Genomic DNA, 18,225 nt, shown 5'->3' on the forward strand with positions numbered 1-18,225 from the left:
CCCGCCCCCTTCCCACAAGCCACAGTGCTAGAATGGGCATCTGAAGAAGTGAGGTTCTGACCCACGAAAGCTTATGCTCCCAATACTTCTGTTAGTCTCTAAGGTGCCACAGCCTCTGTTGCTTTTTACAGATTCAGACTTACACAGCTACCCCTCTGATACTAGAATGGGAAGAGGTGCTCTGTGGGATAGCTGCCTATAATGCACCGCTCCCAATGCCGCTGCAAGTGCTGCAAATGTGGCCACGCCAGTGTGCTTGCAGTTGACAGTGTGACCACACTGCAGTGCTTTCCCTACTGTGCTCTCCAAGGGCTGGTTTAATTTACAGCGCTCTACATCTGCAAGTGTAACCATGCCCTAACATACTGACTTGGTACTAGTGAAGGAACTGAGGGTTGGTCGGTTGGTTGTTTCATCCCCTTTTATGCCCCCTTTGCTCAAAGGCATGAAGGGAACAGGTGTGGCCCAAGGAACACTGCTGCCTGTAAGGTTCTGATTTCTGGCACACACCGTGCATAGATTTATAGACTCCAAAGCCAGAAAGGACCATTGTGATCAAGGCCATCCTTAGGATTTATGGGGCCCTATGCCCGACAGCAGCCCGGACTCGCATGTGTGTTTTAGATAAGGGTGGTCTTTTGAAGGATTTATTTAAAAAACTATATGTCTGAAGCTCCAAGCATTTAAGGCTAAAGATGAATACTCAGATTGTGCATCTAAAAATCTATGCAAGGATTTTTTAGAGCTGTGTTTCTATAATGTTCAGCAACACACTAATGAAATATTTTTAAAGCAAATTTTAAACTAAGGTCCTGTAGACTAACATGTTCTGAGTAAATATTACAGCAATGCACAACTGTTTTTGTCAGTAAATTCAGAAACTGACAGTATATACCTGGGGGTTGGCAAATGCCTGTTAAATGCTTCATTACCACTTGAATGGCTCTTTAACAGTTTCAGTGTTGTGCTAATAGGTCTGGCAGGCTTTTTCACTTTTAAGAACTAGATCCCCTCCAGAGGAAGACTCACTGGGCTGCAGCAGCCAGCTGTGGTTGGAGCCTGCAGGAGGGATCAGAACACAGATAGGAAGAGCAGGAAGGGTGGACACTAAGACCCAGGGGTACCCCAAATTTTCGATGCGTATGTCTGAGGACGGCCCTGACTGTGATCATCTAGTCAGACCTCCTGTATAACACAGAGCAGAGGACTTCCCCATAATAATTCCTAGAGCAGATCTGTTAAAGTTATACCTTATTTTCAGTCTGAAACAAGAAATGAAATACATGCAGACAACAATCTTGAAGAACTCCAGTTGCTATGCAGGTAACTAACATTTATGTAAGAAGTGCATTGCTGTAGAGTTCACTAATTTGGGCCATTCTAAACTCTAGACGTTTCTGTCTGAAACTGAGGACGGGGTGGCAGTGGGGCGGGGGACGTCCCCTCCCCGCTCCCCACACCACCAGCTGGATCAACGCTGCTTGTTCCTCCCCCTTCACCCCCGCCAGGAGCGACATCGCATGCTCCTCTCCCCCGCCCCTCCCTGGCCTATTCTTTGCCCTGCCAATACAAACGCTCACTAAAACAGAAACTCACAGCTTTAGTGCAAAATTTATTTACCACAATTTCCTCATTCTTTTTTTGGGGCTGCTGAAGTTGATTCGTTTTCTGTTAGGAACACCCTATTAAGCAGCTGTAATTTGAAGATAAAACTCAGCTTTCCAGCCAAAACACCGTCTGGGGAGCTAAGAGCACCGTATATAGCCAAAATATTCTGCTTTCAAAGTTGGAAGATCAGAGAGACTCGAGAACCATGAAAATCACGCTGTCCCTTCCTGTGCTGGTAGTACTGGCTCTCTCAGTTTGCTGCTACTCTTATGAGCCAAGTACTTTACCTGATACAACAGACAAACAGTTTATTGAGGAGTGTGTGACGGGTCATAACCATTTTCGGTCCCGAGTGAATCCAGCAGCCAGCAACATGCTTCACATGGTAAGGGGACCTTCAACAATTTTACACAATTTTACTCATCTCTTGCACACAGACGGTGAATGTTGCAATGGTGTTAACTGTTCTCATGAGGATTTACTTTTGTAACTGGCTACGAAAGCTTTTCAGCTATGCCACCCCTCCTTGAATCATAGTTTAAAAACAAACAAACAAACAAACAACACAACCCCAAAGCCTCGAACCACTTCAGTAAGACTCCAGTTATCACAGCTGGACACATACCTGCTCAGTCCCTCTCCCAGGGTTCAGATGGATTTTTCAAACCTCACTTTTACGCTTGAGGTTTATGCGATGAAAATCCTCCCTGTTTTAAACTGTCACAGCTCAGCAGCCCCTGTGTGATTTATGTGAAGCACTAAATATGCCCGTTAGTTGGTTTCCCCCGCGCTCTCTCTTCAGTGTTGCGTGCTGTAAATCTACCCTGGAAGAGGTTACTGTCATCAAGTCACTTTGTAGAGTTTATAGCTGTTTGGTTACCTGCAATGCTGTCTCAGGACTTCATCCAAAAGAGGGTTATTCACAACTGCTCCCCGCCCCCTGACAGGACCCCCAGAACTCCCGACCCATCCAACCCCCTCTGCTCCCTGCCTGCCTCGACCCCTCTCCACACCCCTGCCCCCCGACAGCCCCCCCAGAACCCCCGACCTATGTAACCCCCCCGCTCCCTGTCCCTGACTGTCCCAACCCCTCTCCACATCCCTGCCCCCCTGACAGCCCCCCCAGACCCATCTAACCCCCCTGCTCCCTGTCCCTAACTGTCCCAACCCCTCTCCACACCCCTGCCCCCCTGACAGCCCCCCCCCCCAGAACTCCTGACCCATCCAACCCTCCCTCCCTGTCCCCGGACCAGGGCCGGCTTTAAAGAGCCCAGGAATCGGGCTGAGCTCCGGCCGGAGCTCCGCCCAGGGTTGCGGGGCTTGGGACCGGGCCGGAGGTGCTCAGCCGGGGCCGGGCGGGTGCGCTCGGCCGGAACCGGGGCCGGCGCTGCTGGGGCCCGAGCTGGACTGGGCCCAAGCCGGCACTGCTTGTTCCTCCCAAAGGCCATTCAAATCAGTGGACAGACTCCCAGTGACTGCAATGGGATTTGGATCTGTCACTTTCCTGCAAGTATTCAGCAGTTTTCAGCTGTTCACAAACTGTTCACTTTGGGTACGTTGACACTTTTGCAGGTACCGTGCTTCCCAGCACAGGTAAACAGACAAGAGCTAGCTCTGCTCGAGCTGGTTCGCTAAAAATAGGAGTGTAACTGGGCTAGCATGGGTGGCAGCTTGGGCTAGCTGCCTGAGTGCAAACCTGCCCACAACCTCAAGGTACAGAATATGGTGGCCAGCCTGAGCCACCGCCCATGTTGCCCTGCTACACTCCTATTTTTAGCATGTTAGCAGGAGCAGAGCCAGCACATCTTTCCACCCACACTGGGAAGCGTGCTCCCAGATGCAATGTAGGGCTATTCTTTGCCTGTTTGTTACAGTGGTGGGCCATTGGTCACCCAAGTCATATGGCATTGTTTCTGCTCCCTAATTTGATGTGTGAATTATTTTTAAATGTGAGAACAAAAGTGATGAGGAGTTAATGAAAAATAATGAATATGTTTTCCATGTGGTATTTGTACAAAGACCAGCCATTCCTCACACACTCCTATTGGCTTTTCACATGAATCAATCTTTGTTTATGTGAACAAAGATGCATTCACACAGAAAGCAAATAAGAGTTATAAATATGGTCAAACAAATCTGAGTGTTTACAAACACTGTTTTTGCAGGGGTCAACCAACTCTAGCTAGAAGTAGTCACATAAAGAGGAAAAAAAACAGATTTTTTGGGGGGTAGAGGAGAAAAATTGAATTGTAAAGAAGAACAAAAACTACAGAACTGCTCCCCCAAACTCTCTGAACCAAATTCACTACTCGCAACCATTGACTGGGTCTCTTTCTTATAATTCATAGGGGTTGCACAGATGTAAACAGGAGCATTACTCTTAACTTGCAATAATATTAAGGCTGGAATTGGAAAGCAGTCTCTTGTAAATATTCGTTCAAGCAGATCTATTGTATTTGTTCTCTTTAAAAATTAAGGAAATATCAAGTAACAGTTTGTCTAAATTACTGACAAAAGCTTGATAAACCGAAATACGAAAAAACAAACTTAACTAATATTTTGTCAGGCAAGTTGTTTTTATATCAATTTTGTGAGACAAATCCAAGCAAAGTCAACAATTTAAACCATAAAAGCTGACATTATAACTCACTGTTCTGAAAGGAAATCACCTCAACTTGAGTTAGTGACTAAATGGTAGATAAAACTATCTTAGCTTTTGTTGATTTATGCACAATTCACTTTTACAGTCTTAGCTACAAAAAGAAAGGGAAGAAATATATGTTTGCAGTGGGTTATAAAACATCTCTCTAAAAATATATTTAGAAATGACCTCAGTTTAATACTACTGTAACATAATACAGTTTTCAGCATATTTCAAGTACTGTACTTAGATAAATGTCATAAGCTACATTTCATAAAATGTACAGTCTCATTGGGTTAGTTTTACATTTCTAGTAATCATTTAGTCCTTGACAGAGTAGTCAGTATTGATAATTAATTTGAAAAGAAGAAAGTTTATTTACAGAAGATGCAACAGAGAAATTCCACAAGTTAAAAATTTTCTAAAAACCAAAATACCTCATGCAAGCATGGAATTGATTGGGTCACTGAATTTTCACTATAAAAAGAGGTCTTTTTAAAGATACAACTGTAAGATCCCAGGGTTGAGTTTTCAGAAAGACACAACAACTCTACATTTGTCCCAGGAGGCTTTGTGTGTACAAAGAAGAAAAAGCAAAACCAAACCAACACTTGTGCAAATAGGCATTTGAGTACACAAATTTCATAGACAGCCATTTGACTGTCTGATTTGCATAGGCAAATTCATATTTGTTTATGCAAATATGGATTTGGAGCCAACATTTGCACTCACAGAACTTTGCTGACTGTCCATAAAACTGGACAGATTTGCTCTGAAATGCCTATGGTGCTCTTGAAAATTAGTTCTTTAACACAGTAATGAATCCCCATTTTTTACTAAAGAGAGCTTAAATGCCTATATTTGTTTTCCAAACAAGTTTAGTGTTTGTCTTATAAATCCAGGAGTCCAGCAAAAACAGAAATTTGATGTGGCTGTCTGAATGAGTGGTTAAACTTATCAAAAATGAGTACACAGGACTGTTTATCAGCTAGTTCCATAAAATTCCCAGAGCCCTTTCTTGGAAATCTCCAAGGAGGCCAGGAATGAATGGATATGCAGAACATATGAAATTTTCACATCCGTGAATGGCCTCTCTAGGAAATTCCTTTGCATTACTGTTATGCCAATGTAACTGAAAATGGTTTGTGTCTATCTTTACATTTGGCAGAGCTGGGACCCAGATTTGGCAAAGACAGCCAGAGCATGGGCAAAGAAGTGTCAGTTTAAACATAATATCTATCTCAAGATACGCGGGAAGGCCCACCCTACCTTTACTTCTGTTGGAGAAAACATCTGGACTGGCTCTCTTCCCATGTTTTCTGTGACTGCAGCCCTCACTAATTGGTACGATGAGTTCAAACACTATGCCTATGACACTAACACTTGCACCAAGGTGTGTGGCCATTACACTCAGGTAAGTCATTTGCTACATTTCTCCATCTGAACTTCAGAATTATTTTTGTCCATTGTAATTTAAAATGGGAGATTCCTATTCCAGTTCAACAAACTATTTTCTAAGTCTTGTAATCACATTGTGCACATGCTCTTTTTATTTCACTGTTTTAGAAAGGGCCCTTGAAATAAAGAGGATTTTTTTTTAACCCTTTAAATTTAATCTTATTTTTGTTTCCCTGAAAAAGATTCCCTTCTAGCGAGGAATCAGATACAGACCCTCAGGCTAGTAATAGCAGTACAGGTTATTTAAGAGTTTGCTCAAAATCAGAATGGGGCAAGACTGGAAATTGGCTACAGGATCTTTCAGTTTTAGGTCAGCAATTCAAAAAATCAGGCTCAGATTGGTAATGACTAAAAAATAATTATTACTGTTATCAGCTGTGTAATCCAGAAGCTATTTGCAATGCACAACTTTATTGGTTTTATATTTATGAAAAATATGCATCATTTTTATGTGCAAGTAGGAGGTTTGCTTTATATCAACTATCTAAGTATTCTCACATATATACAGCTCTCGCTTTTATAAAGAGTCCCATTAAAAACTGCCTTCTGGCTGTACAGTGGAATATATGTTAAATGAATTTATGGCATCAGTCCAGTTCATAGCAGATAAGGTTCATGTCTCTTGTTTGCAGTCTCACCGAAAAGAGACTAAGGATCATGCGGACATGAAGGCTGAGCTGTTGAGCTTTGCCTATAGACAAAAAGAGGATTTCAGTTTCTGGGAGTATCATACCAGCATTTTTTGTGAGCAATAAACTCACTAAAGCTAGTTATAAAAAAGTTTAAAATAGGGTGGAGGAATGGTTATCGAGCAGAAAGTCACATTCCTGGAATGTTGAGAGGCAGGAATCCAGCTGAGAGCCTTTCATTCTCATTGGATAAAGGGTAACTTTAGGTACTTTGAGCCAAACTGTGCTCTTAGATAAATGTACATAACCCAACTGACTTCAGCATATGGAAAAATTGAGCTTAGTGAGAGATGAGCTGAATTGGGCCTTTATTGCACGTCATGTCTTTGAACTGTTAACACTTTTCCAGATAGAAAAGTAGTGCTGGTCAGTGGACTACAATTAAGTAAATGAGACAGATTAAAAACACCTAACCCTCACGTTTGCTAGAAGACGTCAACTACCCTGGCAAAGTTATTTTCCTAGTCACACAAGATCAACATATGAAAATGCATCAGTAGAAAGAATTCCCGTTTGCCAGTGTTTTCAAGAATTTAATGTCTTCTCCGGCATTACATTGTGTTGACTATACATTGCATTACATATTTTGGGACTGGCTTGGTTACTTTGTAGAAGCCAATCCCTGTACCACATTCTCTTTCCACACATGACTTAGGCTCTGTCTACATTAGCACTTGTTGGTATAACTTATGTTGCTCAGGTGTGTGAAAAACACACAGCCCTGAACGACATAAGTTACACCAACAGAAGCACCAGTGTGGACAGCACTATGTCAGCAGGAGATGCTCTCCCTCCAACATAGCTACTACCACTCATTGGCGGTGATTTAATTATGTTGATGGGAGAGCTTTCTCCTGTCGGCATAGAGTGGCTACATGGGAAATCTTACAGCGGTGCAGCTGCATCGGTACAGCTGTGCCAGGGTCAGGTCTCTAGTGTAGACATGGCTTAACTTGTACCTCATCTTTATGTGCCTGATTTATCCATTGTAAATGGTTCCCTGGATGTTCCACCTTTTCTTAGCTAGTACAGACATTCTGTTTCCAGCCTGCTGATCCATTTACCTCCCTAGTCCTGTCTCCCAAGAAATGAGGCCTCACCCATGTCCAATTACTCATGTCAAGCCAGGCCAACGCACGGGACAAGTAAAGAGTCCCTTCAGATACATTTTTCTTAGTTCATCAATTCTGTGTGTCACAAGTACAGTAGCAGTCTCTCTGTAGTCCCATGAATGTTAAATCAGGTATTTTATTGTAGCTTATATCTTCTTTTCAGATTGTTTGGGCAACAAGTTACAAAGTTGGCTGCGCTGTTCACTTTTGCCCTACTGTAACAGGGTTTGGGGGATCTAATGCAGCACATTTTATTTGCAACTATGGGCCAGCGTAAGTCCTCTCATTACAATTATTTTACAAGGCTGTGGTGTGGGGGAGGAGTGACTCATGTTACTTTCTGGTAAACTCATATGGATAATGCTTGAAGCAGCAATGGGATCCTCCAGAGAAAGCCATGCCCAATTCTCTTTGATCGGGGAGAGGGCTACCCACTGGAATCAATAATGGGGCCAAAGAAAAAGGTAAAATAGGGGAGATGCTGGAAGATGGACTGCATTGAATATTTGAGCAACTGATCTACTGACTGGTGTGTCACTGGCAAACCATACAGATGATGCTACTTCTGAGCATGCATAGAAATTTAAGACTTTTGGGGGGCTCAACCCAAATTTTGAAATTTAAATTCAGGGGATTTAGCCCTAAAACACAGAGCCTTTATCTGTGTAAACCTCTCCACTCCTTTTATCTATTCAGTGGCCCTTTGGGGGAGGGGAGTAGTTCTTCAACTTAACTATGTCATTCTACACATAGGGTATGACTACACTGCAGTTGGAGGTGTGGTGGTAGCTTGGATGGACATACCTGAGCTAGCTTTAATCGAACTAGAGCAAGTACTAACAGCAGTAAAGCCGCAGTAGCAAGGAGTCTAGCCTACGCATGCCACCCAAGTAAGTACTTAGGGTTCCAGGCTCGCAGACCAAGTAATTACCCAGGGTCTTGGGCAGGCTTGTACAGCCCCACATTGAAGCCCATGCTGATGTGACTTCACTGTACTCCACTCTCAGGCTAGTTAGTTTACATGATGCACTTATCCCTCCCTCACCCCCAATTGCAGTGCAGACATACCCTAGGGTAACCAAGATTGACTATAATACAAGACTGTACTCGTAAAATATCTCAAAACAGTGCTGTATAAAGTGTAATGCAGTATCCTTGGACTTCTAATACATCTCTTGATACTGTGTGAGCCAGCATCCTATTGGTGTCCTTTACCGCTGCTGAATAGTGGATTGAAACTCTATATGCTGTGTTTCTTGTACACCCAAATTCTATCCTTTAGCATGTGAGTTAAAGGAATCAAACGATACTTCATTTGGGCATTAGTTCCACGAGTGTGCCATTTGATTTAGTGACATTCAACCCTATGCAGGGGGAGAGCACAAAAGCTATGGACCACTTAAATTCCACTTAATCCTTCATTGGAGTGCTTTGTCCTCAAGAGGGTTTACTTGAGATAAAACAAATAAATCTGGGGTGAAATCCTGGCCCTATTGAGTTCAGTTGGGCTAGAATTTCACCCAGAAACTCTCTAGAAAGGAAGGAGGGTGCGAAAAGAGAGAGAGGGAGAGACAACTGATTCCTATAACAGTCTGATATAAACTGAAATAAAATCGCTCCCTTACAGATTCCCAGCCAGCCTGGCAGGGATTCCTCTATATTAAAAAGGTGCCATGTGCACAAAAGAGAACAGTAACTCTTTCAGTGGCATAGCTAAATACCAGACTTCCAAAGTTCTCAGCATCTGGAAGTTGAAATCTGGCAGTGTTAAACTCAGGAAAGAAGATAGTTTTAATGAAGTTTTGTCTGAGTTCCTAAACATGGGGTCCAGTCAGGGCCGGCTCCAGGGTTTTTGTCGCCCCAAGCAGCCAAAAAAAAAAAAAAAGCCGCGATCGCGATATGCAGCACTTCCGCCGTGACTCTACCGCCGCCGCTTCATTCTTCAGTGGCAATTTGGCGGCAGGTCCTTCCCACCGAGAGGGACTGAGGGACCCGCCACCGAATTGCCACTGAAGAGCCGGACGTGCCGCCCCCTTCCATGTGGTGCCCCAAGCACCAGCTTGCTACGCTGGCGCCTGGAGCCGGCCCTGGGTCCAGTCATTCCTGCTCTCCTCCATTTCACTGCATGTTCTGTGTGCAAGGGACTCTGCTGTAGAATTTCCGCATGATAAAATAATTGCAACAAAATATGAACACAAGATATTCAAATTCTTCCCAAGGAGGTCAATATCAGAACAAAGTTGTTCCTCTTTGCAGTGGGAATTATCCAACACAGCCTTATAACGCAGGAGCAGCATGCAGCAAATGCAACGGTGAGAAGTGTGTGGATAAGCTATGTGGTAAGTAAAAAGGAAAGTCCCTAACTGAATGATATCATATGGAAAGACCCATATATAAGACACAATATCAATGGACCATTGTCATAAGACAATGGTGGCTTGCTCTCAAGTACGTTTGAGATCCTACATCCAAAAGCCAAGTATGGTGGGGATCCACATGGAGGAGGAAAAGAGAATATGAAGAACCCCTTTTCCACCCCAGGTAGCAAGAGACACTAGTGAGCAGTAGGATGGAGCCAGGCTAATACCCCCACCAGTGCAATAAAACCGCAAGGGAGTGGCTAGCCAGCCTGGGATCACAGCTAGGCCCAACCTTCTGTAAGCGTATGATTCGCTCCTCAGCATGTGCTTGAGGTGGTGAGGCAGAGAGGCAATATGCTGGTTTTTCAAAAGGAACATGAAGCAGCCCAGCTGGAAAAGTTTTCAGAAAATGTTCAGCCCAGTGACCGTACCACTGTGGATAAATACTTAATAGTCATTGGGCCAGAGACAGAGAACACCACATTACAATCCACCTGGGGAGGTGGAAGACCCAGGGTCCAGTCCCCTTGCTCCAATCTCTCTTTTGTTATTCATCCACAGTGGAACAGCTTCAATAGAAGAGACTGAGGGAGCCCCAACATCATAATATCCCAAAGCGCAGGGGTTAGAACCTGCTCCCGGGGAAGGGGGAGACCCCTGTTCAAATCCTTCCCCTCCTCTCAGAGAGGGAGAGTGGGGAATTGAACCTAACTCTCCTACATCCCAGAAGAACACCATAACCACCGGGCTAAAAGTTATAAGGTGGGTGGCAGCACCAGCATCACTTCCTCCTCTGGCTGTTTTGGGTGGAGCAAGGCAGGCACCTAACTCATTCCTGCAAGAGGTGCCTAAACTGCCTGACTCCAGGCTGTGGATTCCCATTCATGGATCACTAAGTAAAGATAGGGCCTAAGACCAGGCTGCAGGGAGATGGGGCTATCTCAGAGGGAGTGGGGCTAAGGACACACCCCTCTCATCAGCATCTCCTATTGGCTATCTTAGGCTGCTCCCCATCTAGTGTATTGGCTTTTGTGGAATGCATTAATAGGCACTACTCTCTCCCCATTTATTGCATAGGGGCCTAACTGAGACTCTGTGGATCAGTGTTTGTTCTGTGATTTTTAGATGCCTAAAAGTTAAGTGTTGCGACATTCAGCGTTGCAGCTCCTAGGTCCCTTTGTGGCTCCAAGCCTAAGTAAACAGTAGTAGCATTAGTTGCAGTTATCAAAACGTACTTCCTCCATTTCAGCTACTAGGGGCTAAAAGAAGCAGGTGGTTATGAGCAAGTTCTGTCTCAGCCAGGCCCGGAAGTATCATTGTGGAAATACATTATTCTCAAGTTTCCTCTTTTGGGCATTTTTCAATGTTTTATTAAAGTGAAACAGACATATTTGTATTACACCCAGGTGAGAAAAGCAAAGGTCCTGGAGCTTCTCATTATGTACTTAAGTTCTCAATTATTTTTCATTAAAATGGTTTCTAACAGGTAAATAAGCTTATGTTCCTTTCTCTTCTCTTGCCAGAAAATCCAGAGCGTGAGAAAGTCATAAGTATGTATCACAATCAGATATTGTTTTTTGAATTTGTTACCTTAAGTACAGTTCTGCTTGAAAATAATTCCTCTTGTTTTATTTATAGGTAACTCTGGGTGGTATCCAGACTGGGATAAAGCCATGTGTGACCAATACTGTATCACTATTCTAGTTTTAAGGCCATCATTAATTGTATTGACTTTTGGAGCTGTCTGGTTTCTACAGAAGCATTATCCCCAATTATCTATAAGTGACTAATATGCATTTGAAAGATTGCAGGAATACTTCAGGCTATTCTACTCCTATTCCACATGTAGATTTCCCCTATTCCACGTGCAGATTTATTAGTGCAGGGAAATCTAACACAATGATCTGTAGAATGAGGCCTAGTCTATTAATGATGAGTGCATTTATCTATTTTCAAATCACATGCAAAAAAAGCCACCCACAACCCTTAATCCAAGGTAATTATCTGAATATAGGTGAAGGCTCACTGTAATTTGCTTGGTTAAGGGCCAGAGTTAAGGGCATGCATTCACCCTTCTCTTTTATGTGCTCTGATATTTGAGGACCTAACTGCATAAGCTTGATGACATATTAACATGTAGCTAATTGCTGCTGTTCTTACCCAAAGGAGTAGTCCAATAGAAGTCAATTGGACTACTCATGTGAGTAAATGAAGCAAGATTTGGCCTGTAACCTTTTGCATTTGACACTGTAGGTGTTTAGTTTTTATTTAAATGTTTGAGGGGATGATGAGAAGAGTCACAAATTCCTTAGCTAGCAGGCACCCTCAGTCCAGCCACAGGCCATCTGGTGCCAATCCTCATCTTCCTGCTCCTCAGTCATATGTGCATTTCCTGACAGGCACCAGTTAGCAACAGGCGACTAGTGTTTGTTAATACTGCGCGCTGAGCACCGGATATACCTGCGCATTTATTGAAATGCGCATTCCCTCCCACAGCATGCGAAGTGTAAACATTTGTAACTGTAAAGCTACTGATTAGATTTTCTTCACTTAGATCTTTTGATTAGATTGTGAGCTCTTTGAGACAGGGACTGGGTGGAAAGCACCTAGCATGGTGTGGGTACTACCATATTATACCAGAATATAAAGAACAATAGGCTCATGCATTTTAGAGTTTAATGAAGTCTAAAAGCAAGTCAAATAGAAGAAAATACTTCAAACGTTCATTAAAAGTTACCGATTTCATTAGAGCTATATACTCATATCCTCTCTTGAAATGAGAGACAAAATTAGCTAAGAATGATTATATGCAACCAGTTATAAGTCAGGAATGAACACTGGGTGGGCATATGCATCAGTTTAAATTGTTTACAGAAACATAATTAGGCATTTCTTGATTTTCCAGTATATCACCTTTCTATCCCAAACCCCCAACCATAAAAGAAACATAATGAATTTTAAAATACATAACTCTTCCCCAAGCAGAGTTCTTACTCTGAAACAGAAGCGACAGAGATTCCATGAAGTTCACTGGGGACTTAGTTATTGCTAGCGATTTTATTTGGCAGGTGCTCACATACTGTAGTGATGGGTGGCAATATAAAACCCGAAGATCGATAGGGCTTTTTCTTTATTTTTTCTTTTTACTTGAACCATAATTTTGCATTTCTTGGCTCTCTCTCACTCTCTCTCATATATGCACTATATACTATTTTTTTAAAATCTCACTTATCAAAGTTTCTCTGGGGAAAGCAACATTCTGAATAAAATGCAGTCATATCTAAAGCCAAATTTCAGCACAGGTGACATGATCCTTGGCTGAAAAAGGAACACCATCAGCTTAACAAAAAAAACCCTGCACAACTCTGTCAAAGTTCCTCCTTCTCCCCCCCAATCCTACTGTTGTTGCATTCATTAAAAAAAAAAATCTGAATAGTTGTATCTGTCAGCATTTTATGCCTAGTTAGTTTCATTGTTCCCCTGTATAGGTAAATAAAGACCAATTCCGTATACATATATGTGAATAACTTTACTTCAGGCCAATGGAGTAGTCCCATCAAATTCAGTGCACAAATGACCCACCTGAGTTACAATTTGAAATTAATGGGGCTACTCTCACATATAAAGTTGTTCATATACATAAGTATTTGGAGTATTTGGGCTTTAGTTAGTTTCTACTGTTGTCTAATGGGTCTTTCAAACACTTACAAGGAAAAAAGAAAGTATGTTTAACAACTGGAAAAGTACAGTTGTAAAACTACAGAAGCAAGTAGGGATGCCAAGGGACAGGTGCTGTACTCCAGGCTACTTTTTGAACTCATATTTTAATTTACTAGATTTCATGTTGACAGGGTCCCTTGAATATGTTCTTGGCAATTTATTCTTTTTACTCTCATTTCTATTATTACAAGATAGAAGGTTTTTGGGTTTTTTTTTTGTATTTGATTGACTAGTTTCAGTGTTGCATCTGTCATACAGTAAACTAAGATTGAGAAGAGAACTATCCCAGTAGCTTCAAATATTTCCAACTATAAATGGAGACAAGCCCAAATGGTTGAGAAAGTGGCTTCTCTACATATATGTGAAATCTGTAAGGTTAGTGACAGGATTAGGAAAGAAAGATTAAATTAAAAGCATCTTATTACCAACATCTAAATAAGTACATTGTAAGACTTGTGGGAATAAAAGTTTCAAGTCACTGAACAGTTGCAGCCACATGACTCATTAGAGAAAAATCAAACAGAAATGTTACCTCAGACTCTAATCTCTGAGAGCACAAATTGCAGGTGTATGACAAAAACATACAACGGTTCAAGCATTACACAGTGCTATTTTATAACCCCAGTCAGGCAAGACAATCAGATACCAGAATATCAATACCAGAGTATTTTGAGGTCTAACTAACAAACATTTACAGAAGCCACTGAAAACAAATGGACATACTTACCCCTTTTTCAGGATCTTAAACAACTATGCCCCATAGTCTGTGATGGGGTGGGATCTGAGTTACTACAGATAATTCTTTCCTGGGTGCTGGCTCTTGAGTCTTGCCTACCTGCTCAGGGTTTAACTGATCGCTATATTTGGGGTCGGGAAGGAATTTTCCTCCAGGGCAGATTGGCAGAGGCTCTAGAGGTTTTTCACCTTCCTCTGCAGTGTGGGGCACAGGTCACCTGCTGGAGGATTCTCTGCACCTTGAGGTCTTTAAACCATGATTTGAGGACTTCAATAACTCAGGCATAGGTTAGGGGTTTGTTACAGGAGTGGGTGGGTGAGATTCTGTGGCCTGCATTGTGCACAAGGTCAGACTAGATGATCATAATGGTCCCTTCTGACCTTAAAGTCTATGAGTCTATAAAAAAACGCTGATTTCTAAGTGAAGTTAATCAAAAAGTAATAGTTTTAGATTAGCAACATTTGAAGAGACCTTTATAAATTAGCAATGTCCTTTCCCCAAAGGAAAGAACTGTCTGTTAATTGCTGACTCTAATTGCTCAGAACACATTACTTAATAATTAATTCCAGCTGGTCCAATCCTGCATTTAGCTAGCCTGAATCTCCACAGCCTTGCAACCTATGTTATTCCTGGGGGAATTCTGCACCAAAAAAATTAAAAATCCTGCACACAATATTTTAAAATTCCGCAAAATTCTGCATATTTTATTTGTCAAAATAACACAATATAATCATGCCAGTTTCAATTATTTTGGTAATTTATTTCAAAATACATGTCAGCAAGTATGTCTATAACAATACAGACAACAAAAAAGATTCAGGAAGTGTTTTTTGACAAATAGATTCCTTACTAGGCATATTAATACAGAATTCTGAATAATAATTCATTTAAACTACAATACAGAAATGTATTTCCTGCACCCCTCTGAAGCAGTGCAAAGGCTTGGGGGAGTCAGGGGTAACGGAGAAGCTGAGGGAGAGGAAAGTAATTGCTAGGAAGGAGCCTGGGTGTAAACTTGAAGGGTGTTGGGTGTGGGTGGGAAAAGTATGGAACAGGGTTCTTTTGGGGGGAAGGGGGAATTGTTAGGGAGCTTTCCCCATACAGACCCTGGCTGACCCCTAGCCTATCCCATTCAGTCAGGCACAGCTGCCCCTGTCCCCATGTGTCCCTGCACTCCCCCCACACAGATACCCACTCTCCCAATCGCATGTGTCCCTGCACCTCCTCAGCCAGCCCCTCCCCTCATCTCCATGTACCCCTGCACCCCGACCCAATGTGTCTCTGTACCCCTACTCAGCCATCTCCCTCCCCCTCTACACATGTGACCTTGCACCTCCTTCCCACCCTTTTGGCCCTGCACCTCCACTCCCATTGAGCCCCTGTCCCAGTCTGTCCTCCCGCACTGGTCCTTATGAGCCCCTGTCTGACCGCCCAGCAGCCCCACAATGTCTGTTTCCCCTAACCCCTGCCTCCTGATCTGGCCCAACAGGCACGGTGAAGAAGGCAGGCTCTTTCTCTTTCCTATCGTAGCTGGGGCTGTCCAGGTGCAGCTGCTTTGTTCTAGCGCCACACACCCTCTGGTTTGTTCGCTGTGGCACAGAATTGCCCCAGGAGTAATACTACGTATTCCTTTGCAACTGTGCAAAGTAGTACTATTCAGCTTTGGGTATTCGCGTACTGTCTTTACTCTAGGAGAGTGAACATCACTGTGCCAAAGTTTGGATAGACCTTATACACTCTCACACTCCATAGAGTAGGCCATCCAAGACTTGATGAACACACTTAAATAAATATTTTAAGAGAAAAACAAGACATGTTTTTTAACGCAATCAATTTGATATAAGCCAAACGTTAACAAGGATACAACAATAATAAAGCAGTATGCAACACACATGTGGTTCTTACCATTATTAAATAACTTGTCCGTATCAGTGGTGCCCATTAAACCTACATTGACTGTCATTAAGCCTCCCTTTTCAATTTGATTTTCATGGTGGGTAAGTGCGCCTGGTCCTAAAGAGCCTAAGGATTCACTTTAGATAGGACTTAGTTTTTAGGTAATTTTCATATTGAGCTTAAAGTAACCATACTTTTAATTAGGCAGTCTGTCTAGATAATTTTTTTAAAATTAGATTAACCTTTTAGGTGATTAAAATTTCTTCATAATCTGTCCACTAATATACAGTAACTAGATAGTATCGTGCAATGTGTTTCAACCAATTGGTCACAATCTCTGGGGGTGACAGGTGTCATTGTAACTGAATGCACCATGTAGTCTCACACTACACAGTATTAATCTTTATACAAAGTATGCCTTGTGTGGTATCATTTGAAAACTAATAACTTACTGATTAATAATATCATGGTGAAATGTGTAGCAACATTATATGTAACGTTATCAACATAAAATGAAATTATGACTGAAATGTTGCTACCAGTCACATCTGGGGAATGGATAAACCTGTTTCTCAAAGACAAAGGACAAGCTGAGGCCTCTAGCCAGATGTCATCAAAGTTGATGGGCAGTCACCTGTCAAGGGGCCATTTCTTGGCAAAGAAAGGGGCAAAAACCAATCGATCTACATTTTAGCAAACAGCAGCATGGAATCTCTTTTATCACAAGGCTCCATGACTCATAGAAACTGGGTTTCATAGAATATCATAGAATATCAGGGTTGGAAGGAATCTCCGGAGGTCATCTAGTCCAACCCCCTGCTCAAAGCAGGACCAATCCCCAGACAGATTTTTGCCCCAGATCCCTAAATGGCCACCTGAAGAATTGATCTCACAACCGTGGGTTTAGCAGGCCAGTGCTCAAACGACTCCAATCTCACAGCAGGAATTAACTTTATCTAGGGGTAACCCTCAGGAAAATGCATTTCAAAGAGTGACTGGAATATAAAAGTGAGGGACAAAAACATTCCAAGATATTTCTCCCTACCTCTCTTTCTCCTAAGATGACAAAAGCAACAGCCATTTGACTTTGGGAGAGAGAGCCCAACCTGAAATTTGGTCAGTCCTGTTACTAGGAATGTGTTGTAAGAATTTTCTCTTGAACCAAGTCTAGTTTGTTAAGTTTTAGCACTAGAAAGCATTTCATCTTTTTCTCTCTTGTAACCATTTCTGACTGTAATGCTTTGTACCTGTACTCATTTAAACTCTCTCTCTCTTTATACTTAAATAAACTTGTTTTATTCTTTAATCAAAACTAAGGCAGTGTGGCATTCCAATTGAATTGTTTGGGTAATTCCATTTAAAGTAGCAAACCGTTGGCTATTGTTTCCTTACAGGGGCAACAGACCTAACATATCTCAACTGTCCAGGAAAGGGCTGGACAGTGCAGAATACACATTATGGGGGAAAACTCAGGTCTGGGAATGTGTTGGGATCATCCTGCAAGTGGTCACCAAAGCTGGTGGAAGCCAGAGTGTGCTGTCAGGCTGCAGCTATATACAGACACTCCAAGTGCAACCTCCATGCTGTTTGGCTGCTTGTGAGGGACCCACGGTGGGAGCTACAGGAGCAAAGCATTGAGGCACCCCAGGTTGCCCGGCAGGTGGTGAAAACCCCTCCCTGGTCTTGATTGCACTCCAGAATGTCAGTCACACAGTTGCAAGGTATTTAAAGTTTTATTACTATCTAAACCAAAGAAAATCTCACTCCCGTACTTACCCCATCCTTCCCTTCAACCTCAGGTATTCTGACATCTCAACATACATGCAACTAACTAACTTAGGCTTATCATTATGACTGATTTTTTAATACTTACTTTTAAAGTAAATACAAGGGAGTTGTGAAAATGTTCAATTTCAAATAAGGGGTCACCAAGCTGAAGAGGTTGAGCAGCATTGGTCCAGTAGGATGGTTCTTGCTTTGAATGCAAGTAATGATGGGTCCAAAT

General features: G+C 42.4%; 1 protein-coding gene across 2 annotated transcripts; it reads left to right on the forward strand.

Moving 5' to 3' along the window:
* The first annotated feature begins 1,183 nt into the window (after positions 1-1,183).
* LOC128836490 (glioma pathogenesis-related protein 1-like) lies at positions 1,184-16,286 on the forward strand. Of its 2 annotated transcripts, XM_054026825.1 has the most exons (7): positions 1,184-1,323; positions 1,657-1,993; positions 5,418-5,663; positions 7,672-7,781; positions 9,765-9,847; positions 11,392-11,418; positions 11,507-16,286. In XM_054026825.1, the coding sequence occupies exons 2-7, from the start codon at positions 1,814-1,816 to the stop codon at positions 11,656-11,658; spliced, it is 798 nt and encodes a 265-aa protein (XP_053882800.1). In that variant the 5' UTR covers positions 1,184-1,323; positions 1,657-1,813; the 3' UTR covers positions 11,659-16,286. The 2 variants fall into 2 exon arrangements, with proteins under 2 accessions (XP_053882800.1, XP_053882792.1); XM_054026817.1 differs by lacking the exon at positions 1,184-1,323 and having other exon boundaries at positions 1,581-1,993.
* The last annotated feature ends 1,939 nt before the right edge of the window (positions 16,287-18,225 follow it).

This window comes from Malaclemys terrapin, chromosome 1 (assembly GCF_027887155.1).
Source record: "Malaclemys terrapin pileata isolate rMalTer1 chromosome 1, rMalTer1.hap1, whole genome shotgun sequence".
Classification (NCBI taxonomy): Eukaryota; Metazoa; Chordata; order Testudines; family Emydidae; genus Malaclemys; species Malaclemys terrapin.